Source organism: Anser cygnoides, chromosome 9 (genome assembly GCF_040182565.1).
Source record: "Anser cygnoides isolate HZ-2024a breed goose chromosome 9, Taihu_goose_T2T_genome, whole genome shotgun sequence".
Classification (NCBI taxonomy): Eukaryota; Metazoa; Chordata; class Aves; order Anseriformes; family Anatidae; genus Anser; species Anser cygnoides.
Genome location: NC_089881.1, coordinates 26,530,612 through 26,551,699, shown reverse-complemented (window position 1 = coordinate 26,551,699; position 21,088 = coordinate 26,530,612). Strand labels below are relative to the sequence as shown.

The window sequence follows — 21,088 nt, the reverse complement described above, 5'->3', positions numbered from 1 at the left end:
ACAGGCCCCAGCTGCAATGCAGTAGCAAAATTCTGGTGCTTGCACATCCCCTGTACTCCTGTTGGTCTCTGGAGGCACCTGCAGGACGGGTGGCCCGTTCACGATCTGCTGCCCGTTTTCTCCCCTCACTTCCGTAGCCATACTGCAGGCAAAGTCCCTGAGGGACTTAGCAAATCGTGCGTGCATTAGACAGGTATATAAGGGAATGTGTTGACTATTACTTGCTATTGCTATGTGAAATATAGGTGTTTTTCTGTATTTTTGTAGAGTACAGTCGTGAGGCACAAACACTTCCCTTTACTTTGTCAACCAGGTAACCAGCCACAACAAGGAGTGAATCAATATGGGCATCCTTCACACTTCTAAATGAAAAAGATGGAAAGGAGACGTAGTGTTACGTTTGCACTGAAGAACAGAACATTCAAATTTCAATGCACTAGTTATTGCTAGAAAGCAAACTTTAGTTTTCTTCTCTTATTTCAATAATTATTTTTTTGTGCTGCAGTTGATGTGAATATGTAACAAGGTTTTTTGGGGTTTTGATTTCTTTCGCATTTAATTAGATTTAAATGTAGGGATGTGTGGGCCTACTTGAAGAACGTTATTGCAGATTTTATGAATTTGGTGCTTTTTAGGTCCTGTTACTTTTAAAGAGGACAAAGAATGCTGGATTTATTTATTTGTGGGAAACACTTTCTTGTTATTTTTTTTTTTTTTTTTTTTTTAAGAACTGCACTGGACCAAACTACTGAATTGCAAGGCACTTCCAATTTTGGCATAAAAGTTGATTTGTTCATTAAAATGTTCACCTCTTTGTTTGATGGTAGAACAAGTGTTAATTTAAATTGTATTCATTTGACTGTAATTTTCATATGCACTTTATAAAGTTCTTCGTTTAAAGTACCAATTCTCTCTTGCTCTCATTGTGGTAAGAAGGTGCTGAAGTGGGTTTATTGCTTGTATTAGAACCTCTTAAAATTTATATTAAAAGCCACAATGTAATGTTAATAAACCTACTAGAAGTAGCAGTGTATCTTCATATCTGGTCCTTTCAATATAAAGTTCGTTGGTGATCAGTTGAAGGACTACAAAACATAGTAACAAGGACTCACCAGTCAAAATAGGTTTTACTCTGCTCACGTAGGGCAGTCTCCGAGTCCTGGTAAAGCCTGACGGGAGATGACTGTATCTCAATGGGTTCGGTACGAATATCTCATAGAGGGCTCACAAAGAGAGGGTGGAAAGCCGCCAGAGTCTTTCTTGCTGTTTCAGTGTTTCTGTAGCTGACACGTGTGTATACTGAAGTCGCCCTATATGAGTTATTCCTGTTATATATGTCTACTACTACTTACTTTGTATGTTAACTATTTAAAATTCTGGGTTTGATGCTTGATTGCTAGGTGAGTTTCAGTGGTGTAATGCATTATTTATCATCAGCTGAGTGCAAAAATACAAGTAAATTACAAATCAAAATTACTACAAACCATTATTTAAACCTGTTCAAATATGTCCTAATTTTGAGTTAAAAAAAAAAAAAAAGAATAAATTTGTTACTATTTTATGTAATTTAGGAGTCAGTCTACTTGATTTTTTAAATGCTTTCATTTTGAATATGGAACATGCAGGGCATTAAAAATATACATAGGAATATTTTTTTGCTGTTCTGTATTAACTCAGTTTGCTTAATTTGCCATACATGGAGTTTACAGGTGGTGGTGTAATCGGGTGTCCTGCAGGGTGGGGGACAGATGCATTGCACACACCGCAGAGAGCTGCAGAAGGCCGGGCAATGGTGAGTGAGGGAACACCCCCAGCACAGAAATCTCAGGAATTTGTGTCACAGATATCCCATATTACAAGATTATTTCTATATTCTTTACAACAATAGTAGTCATTCGACCTGTACACTGTTATACTTGCCTTATATGATCCCATCCAGGAAGATTTAATAAATACTTAAATTCCGTATGTTTTGATTGTCTTTTAGAATAGTCAGGTAAGTTTTACTTGCATAAATTTCATTTTATTTTTTAACAGAGATTTACTTATCCCTTGTGTCAGAGGTCACTGTTCTTCATAGCAGATGAAGCTATTACAGGTATTACATAGTGAGATTCATGTAATCCAGACAATTTGTGGGTACTCTATCAACACTGCGGAAGGAAGGAGCAAGTGAACTGCAAGGAGCATGCACACAGTGAACTGCATGTATGCAATTGATGTCAGGAAATGATCAAGCCAGCACAAAAGTAATCCCAGCTGAGGTTATAGTCTTAAAAATAAATCCCCAAGCTGATTATAATGTGATTAAATGAGGTAGAATCTGCATTTAGCTCTTGGCACTAGAATACTTTCTCACCCCTGAGTATCTTATGGGTTAATCAGCTGCTGCTGAGATGTTAATGCAGGAGGTTCAGCTGCTGTTACTGCATTATCATTGAGGAGTTCTACTGCAGCCTCTTCTTAGAAGTGGTAGATATTATAGGCTGGAAAAGACATGTTACAATTCTTCATTTTTTTTTTTTTAAATATTATTTTAAAGATGTAAAGAGACAGAGCTCACGAGGCGGGGATGGTTGCACTGAACCCTTTGTATATCCAGCAGACTTCCTGCGATGGATAAGGACGGTGCTCTAGCCAAACAGCCATGGCTTCAGCTGTTCAGTCTCTGCTCCTCCCCGCTGAGGATGCGGTGCAGGGTGCAGCAGGCTGCTAGAGCAGCTGGGACTGCAAGTGGCAACACAGACTCTTTCACGATCTCTTCCATGATACATGTATGTCCTGAATTTGCAAATCTGACCCTTCTATCCTGCCATTAATCTCTTAGGAAGAAAATGAGTAAGAAACTCAGAGCTTTACACCTACCTACTGAAATGAGAAAGCAAGATGCTAAATTTACATGCAGACTGATGTAATTGTTTTCTAGTGAGAAATCTTTAAAAGTAATTTTGTGACAACTGGAAAATTATGCCAACCTGGACTGTTACATATGCAGTCTGTATTATTTTTTTTAAACCAGTGTTAAGCAGAGCTTACTCTCTTTTTAAAAATTAGAACAGAATTGTTCTGTAGGTATCTTTCCAAAATTCTACAAAAAGACTATGAAACAGAGGTGTATTATTAAAGATAATTCACTACATGTTTCACCATTGAATATTTATTAAAAAAAAAAACAAACAAAACAAAACATACTGAATAATCAAACATATGAAGAAGGTAATTTGTATCACAATAAAATCTGCTCTTTGGTTCTCAGATACTCTTGTTTTATGTGATCCATGCTCATGATAGTCATACAAGGTGGGCAATATTAAACTATTAAAAAGTCTATGCTTTTTTGAACATCTCTAGGTACATTTCTAGAAAATAATTTTATTGACTATTCCAAGTTTGTTGGCAGAGCAAAAGTGCCTTATTATTTTTAAGTCCATTTAATCATGAAAGAATCAACGCTAGATGGTAACGCTAGATCTAATTTTCCCCAAGCCCTTTCTCTCTTTTTTCCATGGTCATTGCAGAGTGAATACTGTAAATGTATTTAGGCACTTACATGCCTTTGGCTGCCTTTGATTAAACTTATTCCAAGAATAAACTCAGTCCATCTGTAGACTTTGCTATTCATTCTGTTTTTCTTATCTCAAATGACGTGAATGTACGTTATTGTGAAGTCACTGCCAAGATGGTTCTTCGCCGTGCACTTGTACATGCCAGAATCTGACGGCCGGGGATCCTGGATGACCAGTGTCCCCGGGGGATGAAGCAGTTTGTTCCTGGATGCTTGGCCTTGGTTACCTGTAGAGAGTATCGAGTGGTCAGGTAATTCCCACATAATTTCTGGTTTTGGTATTCCCAGTGCCACGCAGGTGAGTTGAACTGCTGCACCAGGCATCGTATGTACGGTCTGTGGTGGTCTATTTGTAATCCTCGGGGGATAGGCTACAATAATGACAGGAACAGTTATAGATGACTCTCCAGCGTTATTATGGGCCTTACACACATAATTCCCTCTGTCGTGAATGGTAGCTTCGCGTATAACTAGAGTGCCATTTTCCAGCAGTATGTATTTCCTATTGATCTGAGGTCGATCCAGCACGTAGCCACCTGGCAGGGTCCATGCTGTGTTTGGTTTGGGACTCCCGTCAGACAGGCAGTGGAGCGATAACGATTCCCCACTAATGCCCTTCACTGGCCCCTTGGGGTGCACCAGAATACTGGGCTTCTGCCCGATTTCCAAGATGATCAGCCTTTCAATGTAGCCAACTTTATTCTTAGCTGCACAGCGATACTTTCCTGCTTTGTCTCTGTTGGGATTGTAGATGGTAAGAGTGCCGTTGCTTCCTGTAAGAAACTGGGAAGTCTTGATCCCCTTGGAAAACCATGTGCCATTAGGCAACATCCAGCTTATTTCAGGTGGAGGGTTTCCATCCACAGAACAATTCAGTATGGTAGCTTTTCCAGGTTTTGCTATTATTTTTTCATTGAATGGATTTTTAAACGTTGGTCGCCTTAGCATTTCCAATACCTCCAGCCGCACCACCAACATACTCTCTCCCCAGTCATTACGCGCCACACAGATGAAATCTGCTGTGTCAGAAGGCCTTAGGTTCCGAATTTCAAGTGTTCCATTTTTGTGTACTACAATCCTACTCCCATAATATGGAGCTGTTAGGAAAATGTTATCGGGCATGATCCACATAATCTGAGGAGGAGGTGTCCCTTCTGCCCTACAGTCGATTTGTTTCTTCGAATGCCTCACTGCTGTCACTTTAATAATTGTTTTGTTCGTGTATAAACCATTTATGATAGGTGGTTTAGCCTCAACATCCAGTTTATACAATTTTGTATCATCCCCTCCAGCGTTACGGGCAACACACATGTACTCCCCAGCATCCAGCAGTTTGACTTGACGGACTGACAGGGAACCATTAGTGTGCAGGAAGTATCTGTCTGTCGAGGAGGAGATCATGTCACTGGAAGGTAGCAACCAGAATATTTTTGGCTTGGGTTCTCCAACAACTTCACAGTCCAATAATGCCGTATCTCCAGCTTTCACTTTTACGTATGTCTTGTAACTGTGCTTTATCTGAGCAGCTGCCATTACGACAGTGATGTGTATTTTCATTTCATCTCTTCCCAGCGTGTTTTGGGCATAGCAGGTATAATCTCCCTCTTCTGTTATGCCAACTTTGTTGAGATACAGAGTTCCATTGTCAAAGAGGACGTACCTGCGAGACCTGTGTCCGCTGTCATCGGCCAGCATCACGTTATTGATCACTGTCCCATCTGGCAAACTCCAGGATATTTCTGGTGCAGGTGACCCAGAGGCCTTGCAGTCCACTTTGAAGTCTTTTCCATATGGTACCAGTTTCTTGAAATACTGTTTCTGGTCAATCTTGGCTGGTTTCATTGTGATGCTGACTTTCATCAGTATCAGATCATCTCCGATTTTGTTTCTTGCAACACACAAATAGTCACCTGCATCCTTTTCAGTAACTGCCTCAATAACCAAGGATCCATTGGGATACACATGGATTCGACTTCCCATTCTGTTGTGGGGAAAGAGGAAACGAATTACAGAACAAAATACTGAAGGTAAATACTGAGCATTGGAAGTGACTTAAAATATTAACTCATTGAATAGAGCGTAGAGTTTTTTCCTTTTCTTTTTTCCTAATTTAATTTCATAAATTAATAAATCACCACGATATATACACTGTATATAAAAAAAGAGACTATTATAAGCAATTTTTAAAGGCACTATTTTTATATTTCCATCTTTCTGTTTTCCTGGACTTCCTTCCTTTACTGAAAATACTTCAGTGTTGAAATATAAATGCTGGTAAAATCAAATTTGGGTGCTAGCAGTGAAGAACAATCCAGGCAAAAGGGTTAGGGTCTTTCAAGTCTCACCAAGTGCATACAGATAGACTAAACTGGTATGCATAGTATTTCTTTACATCCTTGCTAATGCACCTGTGCTTCATGCAATTCACTTCTTCCTGTCACTGCACACTGCTCAGCGCAAGCCTGCGAGGCAGCAGAGGCTGAGAACACAATCAGGCACCAGGAGGACGTGCTGTTGTTTGCCCAGCTGCAGTTTCAGCCAGAAGAGTGTTTGCACAGGAGCCGTGGCCAGTTCATTGCTAACATCTGCCGGGATATTCTAACCAGCCCCAATGTCAGCAATATTGCAGCAGCGTACAGGCTGTCCTAACGGAGCCCCCGTTCCAATTGGTCAGGGCCTCTCTGAAGCACTGTTTGGGCTGATCTACCCTCTTTTGCTTCTTCTACCCTCTTCTAACTTAAAGCTGTTTTCCTTTATCTTATTTTGTTGTTCAGCATTTGGGGATTTAAATTTGAAAAATTGTGATAGTCTGATGCATAATGCCACACCACGGTATGATACAGAGGCTGTCTCCAAAGGTGCTGTGTCCACGCCGCCCACGTACCCCGTGGGTCGTAACCCGGTGTAGTCGCTGCTTTTGTTACTGCGTGGACGTGCGTGTGCTCGCTGAGCTCTGCGTGGGTACGTAAAGCCGCACGATGCCGCACTGTGGAAAACCGTTCTGTGAGTGAATGAGCGTGTTGGTGCTTTCCTTGCTATTTGTGGTGCCTAACCTACAGCCTCCGCTGCCGTGACAGGCAGCTGTTACCTAGCATGAAGCCCTTCGTTTCCATAAATCTAAATGTTTGATTGGTATGTATTTAAATGTGTGCATGTTGCCAGTGCCAGTACTTTGAACCATCTGGGTGTTACGTGAAAGCACTAGCACTAGTCACAATCTGATTTTTATAAATTTAAATTAGTTTCAACAAGCAAATTTTTATTGTGCACCAGATTTATGGTAAAAGTGCACTAAATGTTCTACTTGTGGCTGTCATCAAGTAAACTGAATTACATTAAATTTTGTTAGAAGTAGTGGTATGGAAAGATCTTACCACTGTTTAAAAATGCTCTAATAAATCCTGTTTATAAATGTCAGTTTTTATTAAAGTGCAAACTTTGTTCTATTAAGAATTAAGAATTCATCCTAAAATCACAACAGAATAGAATGACCAAATTTCAGCCAATAAAGGACTAAAATCAACTGCCTTAATTCAAATAAGATTTGTATGCATTTTGGTAGGACGTCACCCACTTACAACAAGTTAACAATACATCACCACAGATATTTCGCCACTGTTAAAAGTTCGAGAGTGAATTTAGTTCACAATGTATTGTTTCAGTGATGTAACAGCCCCTTATATGAGCATTGGAGAAAACAGTGTTTGAATTTTTCAAAGAGATGGGCAACAAAAACGACTCCTACCTGTGCCACTGGTCTACAACTGCCTTGGAAGGTAACCTCCAGATTATCCTGGGCTTTGGCTCCCCGGTCGCTGTGCAGTTCAGAAGCAATTTATCCCCGAAATTCAACCTCGTCATCTCTTGGGAGGCAGCAGCTATTTTTGGAAGTGTATCTCTCTGTTCCACCAGCAGGCTTACCACCCTCCTCTCCGAGCCAGTCGAGCTTGTAGCTATGCACTCGTAGTTCCCGCTGTCGGAAGGGGCGAGGTTGCTGAGGTGGAGGGTGCCATTGGGGAACAGGAACAGCTTGGCGTTTATGAACTGCAGAGGTTTCACCACTGTTCCGTCAAACAGAACCCAGTGGACACTGGGATGAGGATTCCCTTCCACGGTGCAAGGGAAGTTCAGGCTTTCCCCCATCATTCCTGCAATTCGTTGTCTCTTTTCCTCCAGAATAACCGGAGGTGCCGCAATGACCTGCAGTTTTACAGGCAGCATGTCAGTGCCTGCTGGATTTTTGGCCACGCATGTGTAGAGGCCCCTGTCATAAACAGTGACTTCCTCGATAATTAGAGTGCCATCTGGCTTCACGTGAACTTTTTTATTTTCCTTAGAAGAGCTGGAGATGTACGTTTTGTTGGCTAGCACCCACGAGACCGCGGGAGGAGGCCTGCCCTCAGCTTGGCACTTCATTGCCACGGCCTTCCCGGAGTGGGCGGTGAGGAGCCGCGGCCTGCTGCCGGCGATGCGGGGCGGGTAGGCCACCACCGACAGCGTGACCAGGAGCCGCGCCGTGCCCAGCGGGCTGCCCGCGGTGCACAGGTACTGCCCGCGGTCCTGCAGGCCTGCCCGCGCGATGGAGAGCGTGCCGTTGGCAAACACCGTCCGTCTGCCGCCGTCCTGGCTCTCCGCAGCAGGGGGCCCTGCAGAAGTGGGGGGAAACAGCACAGCACATCAGGCCCTCACCGTTCTGCTTCTTTTTCACGCCGCACATTTTCCTTATCCTGGTCTGCTTTGCCCAGATAACCAAGATGATAGTGATAAGAAAGAGAGAAATAATAACATTCTGCATATAAAGTAGAAAGTATTGCTTTTTGCAGTAAAAAACCTTTAAAGTAAAAGCAAAACCTAGTTCCTCAGTAGAGACAAGGTTTGGATAAGGTAGATAAGGCTTTGCACATCCAAAAATATTTTAGCGTGGTTGTAACTTGGCTTTGCATGTTCAAAAATATTTTGCCGTAGTGGTAACGTGATTTGATGGTTTGTTACCGCAGACAGTTTTTTCTATTCATTTGTCTCATTGTTCTGAAATAACAGGTAATAAGCGCAGAATTATCATTAAATATAGATTATATATGTATGCTTAAAATTTACATAAGCAACTGTTTTCATAATTGGTGTTAAGACAAAGTATCATTTTTCTCACTATTTCCAAGTTCATGTTATCACTGATACTTCACAGTGCTCCTAGATGAAGCAATATTTAACTCTGTCCCACAAACCATCTGCCAAATTACAAGATTAGAGCAGAAGGTAAGTTCCAGAGAGGCCTGTCAAGCTTACCTGATGATATCTTGGTCCACTGTATTGTTGGCTGGGGGTTACCAATAGCTTCACAAGGAATAAAAGCATCTGAATTAGCTAGCACGGTAAAAGCAGCTAATTTTCCTCCAATTATTCTGGGCTTTGCAAAATGATTTCTGCTTAAAGGCTGGAAGGACATAGGACTGCTGGTGGTAGTTTCTTGATCTTGCCTCTTGTCAGACCAGACTTTGGCAGAATTGTCCTGGTCCCTACCCCACGGAGGAGCGCACGGAGTAGCGGTCTGGGATGACTTCAGAACAGTCAGGGTGCCGACAGCTAATATTTTGCCTCTCTCTGTGGCTTCGGTAGGTGGCTTCTGCCAGAATCCGATCCCGCCGCTCGGAGGTGAGGAGGCTTCCGCCGCGGGTGCGGGTGGCCTGGCTGCTGCTGGGGCCGGCAGCGGGGCGGGATGCGGAGCGCGGGGGGCAGCGGTGCCTGCGGCGGCTGCAGGAGCTCCGGCACTTGGCTCCGTTCTTCCTGGGAACGTGGGCTGTGCAACGTGGTTTTCTCGGGTAACTTTCTCCTCCGTTTTCAGGCGTGACTGTTCACCTGCCGTTGTGGTGGCTTTGATCTGCTGGGCGGGTTCTGATCCAGCACGAACTGGAGTGGGTTGTGTGCTTGTGGCACTGAATGGCTTTGAAAGCAGTGGTGAGGTTTGGGTTGTTGTGGTGGGGTTCTGAGGAATAAGCCCACTGGGTGGTAACTTAACAGACTGGATGTTCATCCGTGTGCTCGGGGTTGCTGATGTCTGCTTAGCTGCTGTAGGCACGTGCTGAGCTGTATCTGATGTGGTAAGGCTCCATAGCACTGGCATTTCTGTCACTAAGACTGCACTTGCAGTCTCAGGGAGAGGTTTTGCAGGTGTAAGACTTGCAGGCGTAGCTGCTGATATAACTGTTGCCACGGCAGGTATGGCTGTATTCCCAGGAGGAATTGCTGCAGTGCTGTGGACCATGGTCAAGCTTTGTGAAGTGGATGTTTTAGGGGGCCTTTTCCTCCTCTGACCTCTCTTTCTTCCCACTCGGAATGTTTTACTTTTGGTGATTTTGGTGTCAGTTCGAGGAGTAACGATAGGTATAACTGTTGGCTTCAAACTTGCTACATCCACTTCTTCGGTTGTGCTAGCTGCAGGACTAGAATAAGAATGCAGCTCTGCGGTGGGAAGATGGTCTCCTGACTTTCCATTGTCATAACGAACGGATTTGTTTAAAGACAGGAAACGACTACTGTGATCCCCACCCACTGAAATGGGCGTAAAGGGCAAAGGAGAAATTTTGGACATAGATAATGCTGCTGTAGTTTTAGGAAGTAAGACTGATACCTCCGTTGATGGAAACACATCCGTCTGGTGTTCTGGTAACTTTTTCAGTACTTCCTTCTGAGTGTCGTTTCCAAAGAGATGTTCCCCAGTAATTTTTCCTCCTTGGGAATTTTTTGATGAGGCTCTAGACTTAGTGTTGGGTGAGACTGATTCAAGAGTAGGAGATATCTTAGTGCTTACTGTGTGTGTAATTTCTGCAGCAACACGAGCTGTGTAGCTTGCTGTTGTTGGTGGTCTGATGCTAAAAGGCTGGACTCTGTAAGTACTTGTCTGAAATGGTGCACTGGTCTCTGATTTCTCTTGAGGGGTATCCTGGGTGCTTTTTGTAAAGAAAGGCGTAGAAGTAGTTCTTTGCCTTGCAGCATGTTCACTGTTCTCTGCCGTGGGGAGTGCTGTGTTTTGAACAACACCTGCTGGGTGCTCTAATGACATGTTCATGGTGGAGGGGGAGGACAGAGGTGCTTCTGGGCTAACTAGGTTGATGGAGCTGCTTAAACTATTTAAGGTAGGTAAGTTTGATGTATATTTTGAAGTCAAGGGGACACCTGGAGCTGTATTTCCTCTGACAGAGCCTTGCTTCCCAAAACGGTACCTGTGCTCTTTCATATTTGGAATACGTCCTGGTCTGACAATTTTTCTCCTACCAGAAATTTTTCTCCTCCTTCCATATTGCTGCTGAGGTGCATGAGTTGTAACACCCTGAATAATTTGAATTTTCTGATGAGTAATGGTATTTGAGCCCAGTGGCAGCTTAGTAATTACTGGTTTCTGGGTGCTATGAAGGTAAACGTGACCAGTTTCAGGATTTGGTTCACTGACTGTTGACACAGATACCTGATGATCTGTTTCGGTAGAAATCTTATTAGTAGACTCTGTAAAAACGTGTAGCTTGCCCACTGTATTTTCAGATGTTACAGGTTTACTGGTGTCTGTAACATCTGTCATGGGTGTTGAAGACACAAATGTTAATTGCTGGCTAGGACTTTCTCCAGGAGACACCGATCTTTGCTGAGCACTGAAGCGTGTGGACGTTCTACTTGTTCCATTTGTTACAGTTGATTGTTTTATAACATTTGCTGATATTTGACTTAAAGCACGTCTTTCCCATGAATTTGAATTTGTAGTTGTAGGGTTTAGATATGTTTGTGGCCTTCTGCTGTCAGACGGGACAGACTGTGAAGAAGGAGAGGGTAGCGGAGCTACAGCCTCTGCAGCCAGGAGGGAGGCTGTCCCAGCAGGACTGTTACTTGTGGTCATGCTGGGCCCTGCAGATATCACACTTTGTGTTGCTTTCCCCAGAGGAGATGCAGTGGCACTCTCTGTTACTGGTATCATGAATTCTTGTTCTGGAGATGAGAGATCACCAGATGTTTCCTCCTCATCCACAGGTGCTTTTGAAAACTGACGAACTTGAATAGCTGGTTTTATTTCAGCTTCTTGGTTTTCTACAAAAGTCGTGTTCCTCTTTGTTCTTTCCAAAAAGGCTGCCCAGCGCTGCGGATCTACCCTCCTGGCTGAGGAAACAAACTGTCTCCTCTGCCCCCTAAACCTCCTGCCCATTTTGTCCCTGTAGTGGCGGTAGGATGGTTTCCCATAACTGTTCCTTTTATAGGCACTCTGTGTGACCTGGTTTCTAGATGCTGAGGCAGCAGATTCCTGATTAGCTATCAAGGGAGCCAGAGTAGCTGAAGGATTTGTGTGTCTTCTAGCAGAGGCCAGCATTGCGTTTCCAGAGCCATCACTCTCTTCCCATTCTCCAACAGCTACATGCATTTTCTGTGGAGTGGTTTTGTCCTTTTTAACTAGCACTTGGAAAACCAAAAGATCAACGCCATACTGATTGGCTGCAACACACCTAAAATAGCCACTGTCTTGCTCTGTTACCCCGTGTATTCTCAAGGTACCGTTGTCAAAAATGTGTTTGTTTCTGACAGAATGATGAAGAATCTCACGCTCGGGTAACACCCAACTAATAGCAGCATCTGGAACAGCAGCAGCTGTACAGGGAAGGTATAGTGTGCTGCCAACAGATGTAGAAAGGTGGGCTCCATTTACACTACTGTGTTCCACGTAAGGGTCAACCACCGTAATTCTAAATGTGAGAATATCTGCATCATTGTAATTCGTGCCTATGCAGTGATAAAGCCCAGTGTCAAAGGTGTCAGCTGTTCGTAACGTAAATGTTCCAGTTTTAACTACTATAATTCTGCCATCCTCACTGATATAAGGGGCTCTCACTTTGCTCCCATCAGCTAATATCCACTCTATTGCAGGAGCTGGATCTCCAGTTGCTTGGCAATCTAGTTCCACGGTCCCCCCAACTAAAACGGTGTGCTGTGTTTGTGTTTTGTTGTCCCTGGAGATGATTGTCCAGTTATTTCTCACCTTTTTTTGGTCAGGACTGGGCAAAATAATCTGGGCATCAGTGAAGTACTGGATGTGCAACGTGTTAAGTGTGGTTGCTGTCCTGTCTAGCTGTAGTGCTACTTTGCTTTGCATGAACCAAGACGGTTCGGCTCTCAGCTCTGCCTCTATATTGGTGTAAAGTTCATCTTTTTCAGAGTAGATTTGTTTATATTGGTAAGCAACAGAAGGCATTTTAGTTGCTAGGGCATTCCTTTCTAGTTTTAGGGGAAAATTACTGTACAGGGCCAGTATGCTCCATAGCTGCTGGATATGCTCATAAGCAATATCGCACACGAGAAATGCTGCGAATGACGTTTTCAGTACTGTGTTGTTGCCATCTTTGTCAAATGAGAGTGGAGACATTTCTTTAGGTTTCTGGATGTTACAAACCAAGTTACCGCGACTTCCTGCTTGGTCAGTCATGTTCAAAACTATGGATCCTATAGGAGCTATGAAGTCCTTGGTAGACACAGAACTGAAATCCCCATCGTCTGGCACTGTGAGGTTTTTAAATTTCAGGGAGTGATGTATGACGGGCTTAGTGCAGGTTAAAGATGCAGAAGGAATAGTGACAAAGTTTCTTCCTTTATAATTTTGGGGGCTAGCACAAACTGGGCATTGCTGACCACCAGAACTTCTGTCTTTTTTGCACTTTACGACATCTGGAGGGAAGAAAAACCCAGTAAGCTTTTGTGATACAATTTTTAGCATTAAGACACACACAGTTACCAACAAGTTGTTCTCTTGAGTGAAATACAAAGTTTGTCCTACAGTAGCCACCAGCCTCTGAGTTTTCTCTCATGAAGCTGCCCGGTGAGCGTTCCTGCTGCCGCCGAGTAAGGTGCCGTTCTGCGGCAGCGGTGTCGCACCGTGCAGGGAGCGCTCTGCTGGGGCACGCGGCCACCGCCTCGTGCCGAGGCTCGAGCAGTTCGGGGGTAACACTGGGCTACCACCTGCAGCTTCTCAGGGCAGAAACAGGAAAAGTCCTCAAGTCCTGTTTCTCATTTTTTTTCTGAAGAATCACATACAATATGTCCTTCACTCCTGTGAGTTACGTAAAATTAAGCTTCCTTATTCCCTGTGGATTTTCCTAGTGCATAGAAGCTTCAGAGTGGCCAAGGAAAACATTTTGTTATGGAAAGCTGTACCTGGGAACAGATTAAGGACACTAGATTCATTTAACCCAGGAAACTGGTGGGCATTAATCTGTTTATCCTAATGACATGCGCCTACAAAAATCTTGTTAACCATCACTCCTGAAAATAATAGAGAGAAGAGCTTAGAAGAATATATATATATATAAATATATATATTTTCCTGAGGGTGCATGGCACTATCTTAGGAGTTAAAAAAAAAAAAAAAAAAGAGGATAGAAAATAACATTTTAAGTAGAGGGAAAAAAAATAAAAAATTACAGAAGTGCAAAAGAAAATACCAGATTCGTGGCACTGTGCTATAATGGTTACTATACATAATCAGTTAGTGGCAGGCTATAAAAGAGTGACGTTTCATGCAGCTTCTTATGCTTTACATCTGTTACTTTAGTTTTTAATTTGCAGTGATTTTCACGTGATGTGGTACAACTGATAACACATCCAACACACTTTTAAAAGATCAATATGTACATGGTATGAACAAGCCAGTAATTAATGTGAAAACAATTAAAAATAAATCAGATGTAGTTGCATTTCCAGTTTTCCCTGGAAGAATATTTAAATAAAATACAATTGTATTAGAAAGAAGAAGATTCATAATGGGGTTAAAAAGCATAAACAAAGCCTTCAGCTCACCTGGTCTCTGTTTCGACCATTCTGCAAACCACTGTAGACTGCAATCACAGGACCATGGGTTTCCATGGAGGTAAATACTCTCTAGCTCAGACATGTAGGAAAACATTTCTTGCGGTAGTGAAGTCAATGCATTTTCAGACAAATATATGTGCTTTATGGAGGATATTTTAAATATTTGTACATAGTTCAAGGTGACAAAAGTATCTGGATGAAGCTGCTTAAGTAAATTTCCTTCCAAATGGACCAACCTTAGCGATGTTAGTCCGTAGAAAACGTTGGGATTTACAATTTCAATTTTATTGTGGTCCATATGCAACCGTACCAAGCTCTTCAGACCATAAAAAACATCTTGCTGAAGTACACTGACCTTGTTATAACTCATTTTTAAGACCTGTTGACGAAAAGTAACAAGTGTATGTTATTAACCCATGTTATATTGCTGTAACACTCCTCCTATATAACTTGCTATAAACTCCTAACAAATTTTCATTGATAGTTACCCTGTGAAGTGAAAATACTTCAATGGGTCAGTAATACAAGCGACTGGAAAAAAAAACTTAGTGGGAGAAGGTATTTTTAAATGCAATGTTAGTTGCAAGGACTACAAGGATACTTTCTTGTTCCAACCATCCATCAGGGTGACATTTCTGCAGTCACATTCACAAAACGTAGTGATTAAAAACAAAATAAATCAATGCTTAGTTACTCACCCAAAAAATCTCAATTAAAGCAGTTGTTCCTAGTTTCAGGATTTGTGTCATGTGAGATGTGTACTTGCCAAAGCTAAACTCTGAGGTGACATTTTGTTGCTGACAGGTTCAAATTCAGTAACTATGAGATGATCAAATCTGGCATATCGCTCAAGTATTAAATAAGGTACCTAAGACACCCTTTTCATTGTTACTTTTACTGTTAGAATTATACTGTTAGAGTAAGGAATTCTGTATTTTGAAAATTAGTGAAGAAAAAAAGTACAAAATGCAAATAATGTGCAAGTTTATTTGCCAAATATAACACCATTAAAACTATATTTCAGTTAAAGAACAAAACAGGCATCAAATAATAGATTTTTTAAATCTACATGCATATATAATTATAAAACCAAGGAACTGTAGTTCTTTTTAAAACAGTAAAATGTTTATATGTAATATATTCAGTTTCTATTCAGTAGGAGCCTTTTTTTGATGAAAGATGGAAAGGGACAGGACTACACTGTACTGAAGGGAAAGGGATATCTGAGTGGAAAACTATCATCAAAAAAAAAAACAAAATGCAAAAAAAAACTATGACAATAACTGTGACAAATTAACTAAAAACAAGTTTACTACCATAATATAGTACTTGGAGCTCTATAATCTTTCTCATGTGAAAGTCTCAGTTGTGGTTGCCAGTTAAGATACTGTTGACAGACATCTACCAACATCTTCATTACACTTTTTATACCATAACTGAATGTCCACCTGGGAATGAAAGACATTTCCCACTAGGATATTGGCTTTTGCAGGCCCTTATCTTTCACATGGGTACAATTAGAAACAGGAAAGTAAGAGGCAAGAGACAAGGTCTGAGGTCAAGGCAAGAGACAAGAGGCAAGGTCTGCCTCCACAAATTAGTTATGACTGTCAGGTTGTTTAAAGGCCATAATGAAAACTAAGATCAGGTCATCCCCAACATTTATTTCTTACCTGTAATGAATGCAAGTCAGTGAACGCCTTGTCAGGAATTGCACTGATCTCATTGCTGTGCAGCATCAGTAACTCCAGTTTCTCCAGGCCAGCAAAATCTGTTTCAGTCAGTTTAAGCAAGCTGTTGTAACTGTAATGAACATTTCATCCCAGACCTGGGTTTAGTCAGACAGCTAAATTAAAATTAAATTAAACTAAACTAAACTTGACGAATTTTAAAACAAACAAAACAAAAACAATAGAACAACTCTTTGGGTATGTATAAAGGCAGGGAGCACTTCTGATGGCGAAGATGAAACTTTAAATCATACCTTCGTGTTAGCACAAAATTTGGTAACTTGTCCATTGCAGCTTCCTTAAGATTGTATTCAAAGTGGATAGGGTAAATAACTGCAAAAATATGCAGACAAAAATGACGGTTTTGGGTTTCAGTCTAAAAGGGCTTCATGCAATGGTAGAATTTTGCAATACATTGATGCCTCTTTTAATTGAGGGCTTTCCCAACCCTGCAGTACCACAGAGAAGACTATGGACAACAGACAGCTTTCTCTGGGGTCAGAGAACTACATACAACTAAGGGGCCTGGGCCGTGCCCTTCCTCTGCCGGCACCTGAGTAACGATGGCTGAGCCCCAACCGCGGTGCAGGTGGGGTCTGCCGAGTGTCTCGCAGCCCTGCCTTTGTCCTGCTGTCAGGAGATTTGGCTGGACCACGCTGTCCGCTCTTCTCAGTTGTACATCTTGAGTTTCATTTCGACTCCACAGGTCTTCAACAGTGCATGCTACTTGTTCATGTAGACAAAGCCTCTGCCTCCCATGATCTCAAGGAGCGTATGTACAGCCTGGATAATCTAGGCTGAATTTAAACAGGAAACCAAAAATGAAACACTGAGAGCTCTTTAAGTGAGAGCTCTACCGCTATAGGAGGTTTGACCATAGGTCACATCTAAATCTAGCCAGCGTGAGTACTGAGAGCGTTGACGCTTCAGTATCCTGGAAGTGGTGTTGTGCAAGCCTTCCAAGTACAGAGCACCTGCTCGTGATGCCTTTGACATCATGACTACCGTCATGCTTACGTGACCCGATGGGAGAACTCGGGGATTCTTCTCATGCTGCAGTCACACCTCCTACGTCCAACGGTAACAAGTGAGTGAGATAGAAGGCCTGTCCGTAGCAGCAATTAACGTATTTCAAATATTTGTCCCGCACCTCAGGTGACCCATAGTCATCTAGAGGAATTGGTACTTAGTCTTCATATACAGCACTTTGGGAAAACGTTGACAAATTCAAAGGAGGAAAAAGGCAGACAGGAATCAGGAGCTGAGATCACGTCATATTGCCTAGCAGCAGAGGGGGGGGAAGACTTCCACGTAAAGTTCCTTTTGTACTTTTTGAATACACATACGGACAATTCACAGGTTATGTGTATCAAAAGTGATACCAGGGTCAGTCAAATATTGCTGATTGGTTTTATCATTTGATTGTATGACAGGATACTTACAGGAAACTACATTAACGGGCCAATTGTACCTGGGTAAAATCTACTCCCTGTTTCTTTTGACCACTTAAAAAACAGAACCATTTTGGAGGCTGAAATATTCAGACAAGCATTATTTCCATAAACTGGATGGATAAAAACATAGAAAATAAGATTATATGACGTTCTGAAGTCACATCAGAAGTCTCTGAAGATTTTAACACACACACTGCATTTCTAGCCCCCTGTCTGAGCTCTGAGCTATCTTTTTGCAGTAAGAATTAGCTCAATTTCAAGCTCTTTCAGAGTTCCATGCTAAAAATGCAAGGTATTCAGGTAATATAAAAGAATTCATTTAAGTTCCAAGCTTTTTAACGTTCTTGCATCCCCCAAACTTCCACCCAGTGTTGGAACTCTTAGACTTTGCTAGCTCTCATTGCAACCACTTCTGATTAATGCAAAACATCCACCTAAGATTTATTCCTTGCCTTGGCTAATTTGTAGCCCTAAATTTGAAAACTCTTCATAATTATTTGCAAAGTGTTGCAAGGCAACTGGTCAGAATATTTGAAATCTTGGCATTAAACGTACCCCAGGTTGATGCGCTCCACGTTTGGAGGGATGCGTGGTGGGACAGCCGTGAAGTAGCGGAAAGTGCAGTGCACCTCGGTGGGGACGTAGCAGGCACAGAGCCGGGGACAGGCGGTGCTGCTGGGGAGAGCAGCCAGGCAGGCACCGAGGAGGATCTCCAGCCACCAGGGTCTGCGTCTGGGCATTGCTGTCATCCTGCAGAACACTACACCACCATCCTTCACAGCGAAAGGGAGCAAACGGATTCCTACAAGGAAACAAAACACAAGCGTTTACGGTGCTATCTGTGCTGAGCTGCTCGGTTCTAAGCCACGAGCACGAAGTCTGCAACTTAAGAGAAGAAAACAGCCCGCGGAACAGAGCCGCCGCTTCGGTTTCCCCTGGTTTTAGATCTGCAAACCGAAACGAAATATTCGCCGTTTCGAAGAAGCGGCCTCGCGCTTCCTTCGCTTGCTGAGACCGCCCCGTGAGCTGCTGCTTACAGGTGAAGTTCTAAGGTCGGAACGGAGAAAAGGGGGAGCCGTGGCCTTTGGCCGCCGTTACCCCCGGCTCCGGCTGTCCGCAGCGCTTACAAATCTGCTAGCAATTTCTCCTCGGGAAGGAACACGTCAGCTCCTTTCTTGCCAGTAATTATTCCAAACAAAATTAACCGATTTCAAAGCCCCGCGCGCGGAGCCGCCGGGGTGCGGGAGCGACCGGCACCGCCCCGCCCCGCCCCGGGCCGGGCCCCCCGCGCCCCGGCACCGCCCGCGGCCCCTGCCCGGCCCTGCCCGCCCGCCGGGGCCGATACCGGGGCCGATACCGGGGCCGTGCCGGGCCAGCCCAGCCCAGCCCAGCCCAGCCCCGCCGCCGCCTGCCGGGGGGCTCCGCCGCGCTGCGGGTGCATGGCCCGGCCCGGCCCGGCCCGGCCCGGAGGGTGCCCGGTGCCCGCGGGCGGGGTCCCCCCCGGCCCGGCCCGGCCCGGCCCGGCCGCGGAGCTGCCCCGGGGAGCGGCTGAGCGCTGGGCGCAGAGCGAGCCGCCGGTACCCCGTCTCCGTGCTCCGCCACCTGGGGTGCGGGGCAGCGACACGCTTGGCTGAAGGCGTGGTGCCGTCGCCTTAGAGAAGGTGAAGGCGTGCTTCTCTCACGGCTTCCTAGCTCTCCGCTCTGCTCTCGAGCTGCGAGACTTTTCTGTGGCAGTTTAATAAATTATCATTGCCAGATGATTATATCTTTATGCAATCAGCCTTCGATGAAGTTAAACACAACCCCCCTCACCCAAAGGCAGTTTCTCATCCATCACCTCTTGCACTAAGGTAACGTTTAGGAACTGTGCGGTTACGCAGCTTTCAGGTGGTCCTGGAAGAAGGCACGTGGCTTCCTACTGTCCTCCCAGCCTCTTACTCCACATTATTCTCCACCACCAACACCCTGCCTGCCAGCAAAATCCACCGATTTTTTCCCAGTACCTGAATTTATCCCAGTAAGGCCCAAATCCTCTTGGCCCTCTTTGCCCCTGATTCTTTTCGGTTTTGTAGTTCCTCTGAGATCAATTGGCTGGAGGTGCAGCGCGTTGCTGGTTGTGTCAACACGGCTGTTGTTCTGTATGCTCTGGCCACAAAATGATTTCTGTCTTTGCAGAGCAAACAGCAGCTGGGTTTAGATACCCTGGGTGAGACACGCAGATTATCCAACCCTGGCTCAGGATTACATCAGTTCTGTCTGCAGCATACATTTGTTACTCTGTCTCTGTTCCAAATTAGCAAAGTATCAGTCTTGTCGCAGAAAACAAATCCCTTAGCAATGTCACATAAACCCCATGTTCTTTTGCAGAAATACTCTTGTTTATCTGTCCGAAAAGTTATGCCTGAGAAATTACTGCTATTTGATATAGTTGCTAAACTTGCACCAAAAAATTTTATGTAAGGAATAGCTATGTTAGTACACAGCAAAGTCACTACAGTGCAACTCTCTAGATAGGTTTGGACAGACAAACAGCCAGTTGTTGCTTTCTTACAGATAAATATTCAGGCCTTTGCATCAGTTCATAAACAAATCTGACTAAACAATTTCTAACAGTGTCTTGCTACAGTTTTACATATATTCTGCTGTCAGATTAAAAGATAAGACAAAGACTGTTTTCAAGGCATAGCCTGAGATAAGACAAAACCAATGTAATTCACGTAACATAAATGATGCTGGACTGCACTTTTTGTGTGTAAGAAAGTCTGTAAGGAAGGTGACACCTGGCTTCGAAATGAACCTTCAAACAAGATTGTCATTTATGACTTGAACTGAGTAAGACTTTTCAACCCAGATATGTTTACTGAGATTTTTCACTTTCCCCAGAATTTGTATTTTCTTGGAGACATATTAACGTTGCTAACTGTTCCAGTTTTCTGTGAGGAAAGCCAAAGCATCTGAAGTCAGCATGAATCTACTTACATCTGCCTTTGTGCCATGGTGCCAAACAGAAGCTGTGGAGTGCGTACAGAAGGGATTCTCTTTTCTTGTCAGCTTGGTTCTGGAAAAAAAAAAAAAAGACAAAAAAAATCTTTTAGAATGTTTTGGTAATAATATATGAAGATCCCTGTTCTTGCAGAATCTTGAACATTAATTAAGTCCTTCACAGATATCAGCAATACTTCTCTAGGAATTACAAGGTTAAAATAACATTTTCAGTTATTCAGATGGCTTGCCTCTTATTTCTATACCGTGCTATTTTGATAAAACTTTACTTTAGGTACCTATGGCTGAGGTTCATCATTGCAGTGGTTGTCCTTGTGAAACACATGGGTGGTCTTAGTGCGATTCAGCATGGGAACTTATGTGAAGAAACACTAACCTACTTGTGCTGCCTGGCACTTTCAGTCTCAGAAAAACAACAAAGCCTCAATTGAGCACCTGGCATTAAATTATTTGCTGACATTTTTAGGTGCTACCTTGAGAGAAAGGAAAAAAGGGGAGCG

At 43.3% G+C, this 21,088-nt stretch overlaps 3 protein-coding genes across 31 annotated transcripts in view; 2 read left to right on the top strand and 1 right to left on the bottom strand.

Annotated features, from left to right (window-relative positions):
• Positions 1 to 4,753, top strand: part of MED12L (mediator complex subunit 12L) — a 145,626-nt gene extending 140,873 nt beyond the window's left edge. For 3 of the 22 annotated variants that reach the window (XM_067002326.1, XM_067002328.1, XM_067002327.1), the window contains one exon: positions 314 to 2,469. In XM_067002326.1, the coding sequence (XP_066858427.1) occupies positions 314 to 366 (53 nt within the window). In that variant the 3' untranslated portion in view covers positions 367 to 2,469. Of the gene's footprint in view, positions 1 to 267 lie in introns of all 22 variants that reach the window. The other 19 variants (XM_067002317.1, XM_067002315.1, XM_067002331.1 and 16 more) reach the window with 14 other exon arrangements.
• On the bottom strand, positions 3,142 to 19,835 carry IGSF10 (immunoglobulin superfamily member 10). Of its 7 annotated transcripts, none has more exons than XM_048059481.2 (7): positions 19,589 to 19,835; positions 18,141 to 18,387; positions 16,075 to 16,204; positions 14,390 to 14,780; positions 8,852 to 13,261; positions 7,311 to 8,211; positions 3,142 to 5,546 (listed from the first exon to the last, which is right to left on the bottom strand). In XM_048059481.2, the coding sequence occupies exons 2-7, from the start codon at positions 18,332 to 18,334 to the stop codon at positions 3,638 to 3,640; spliced, it is 7,935 nt and encodes a 2,644-aa protein (XP_047915438.2). In that variant the 5' UTR covers positions 18,335 to 18,387; positions 19,589 to 19,835; the 3' UTR covers positions 3,142 to 3,637. The 7 variants fall into 7 exon arrangements, with proteins under 7 accessions (XP_047915438.2, XP_066858407.1, XP_047915439.2 ...); XM_067002306.1 differs by lacking the exon at positions 19,589 to 19,835 and adding an exon at positions 19,167 to 19,307; XM_048059482.2 differs by lacking the exon at positions 19,589 to 19,835 and adding an exon at positions 18,623 to 18,860.
• LOC106047695 (arylacetamide deacetylase) overlaps positions 3,683 to 21,088 on the top strand; it is a 70,717-nt gene continuing 53,311 nt past the window's right edge. For both annotated transcript variants that reach the window (XM_013199307.3, XM_067002336.1), the window contains exon 1: positions 3,683 to 3,816. The gene's annotated coding sequence lies outside the window, so the exon portion shown is untranslated. The remainder of the gene's footprint in view (positions 3,817 to 21,088) is intronic.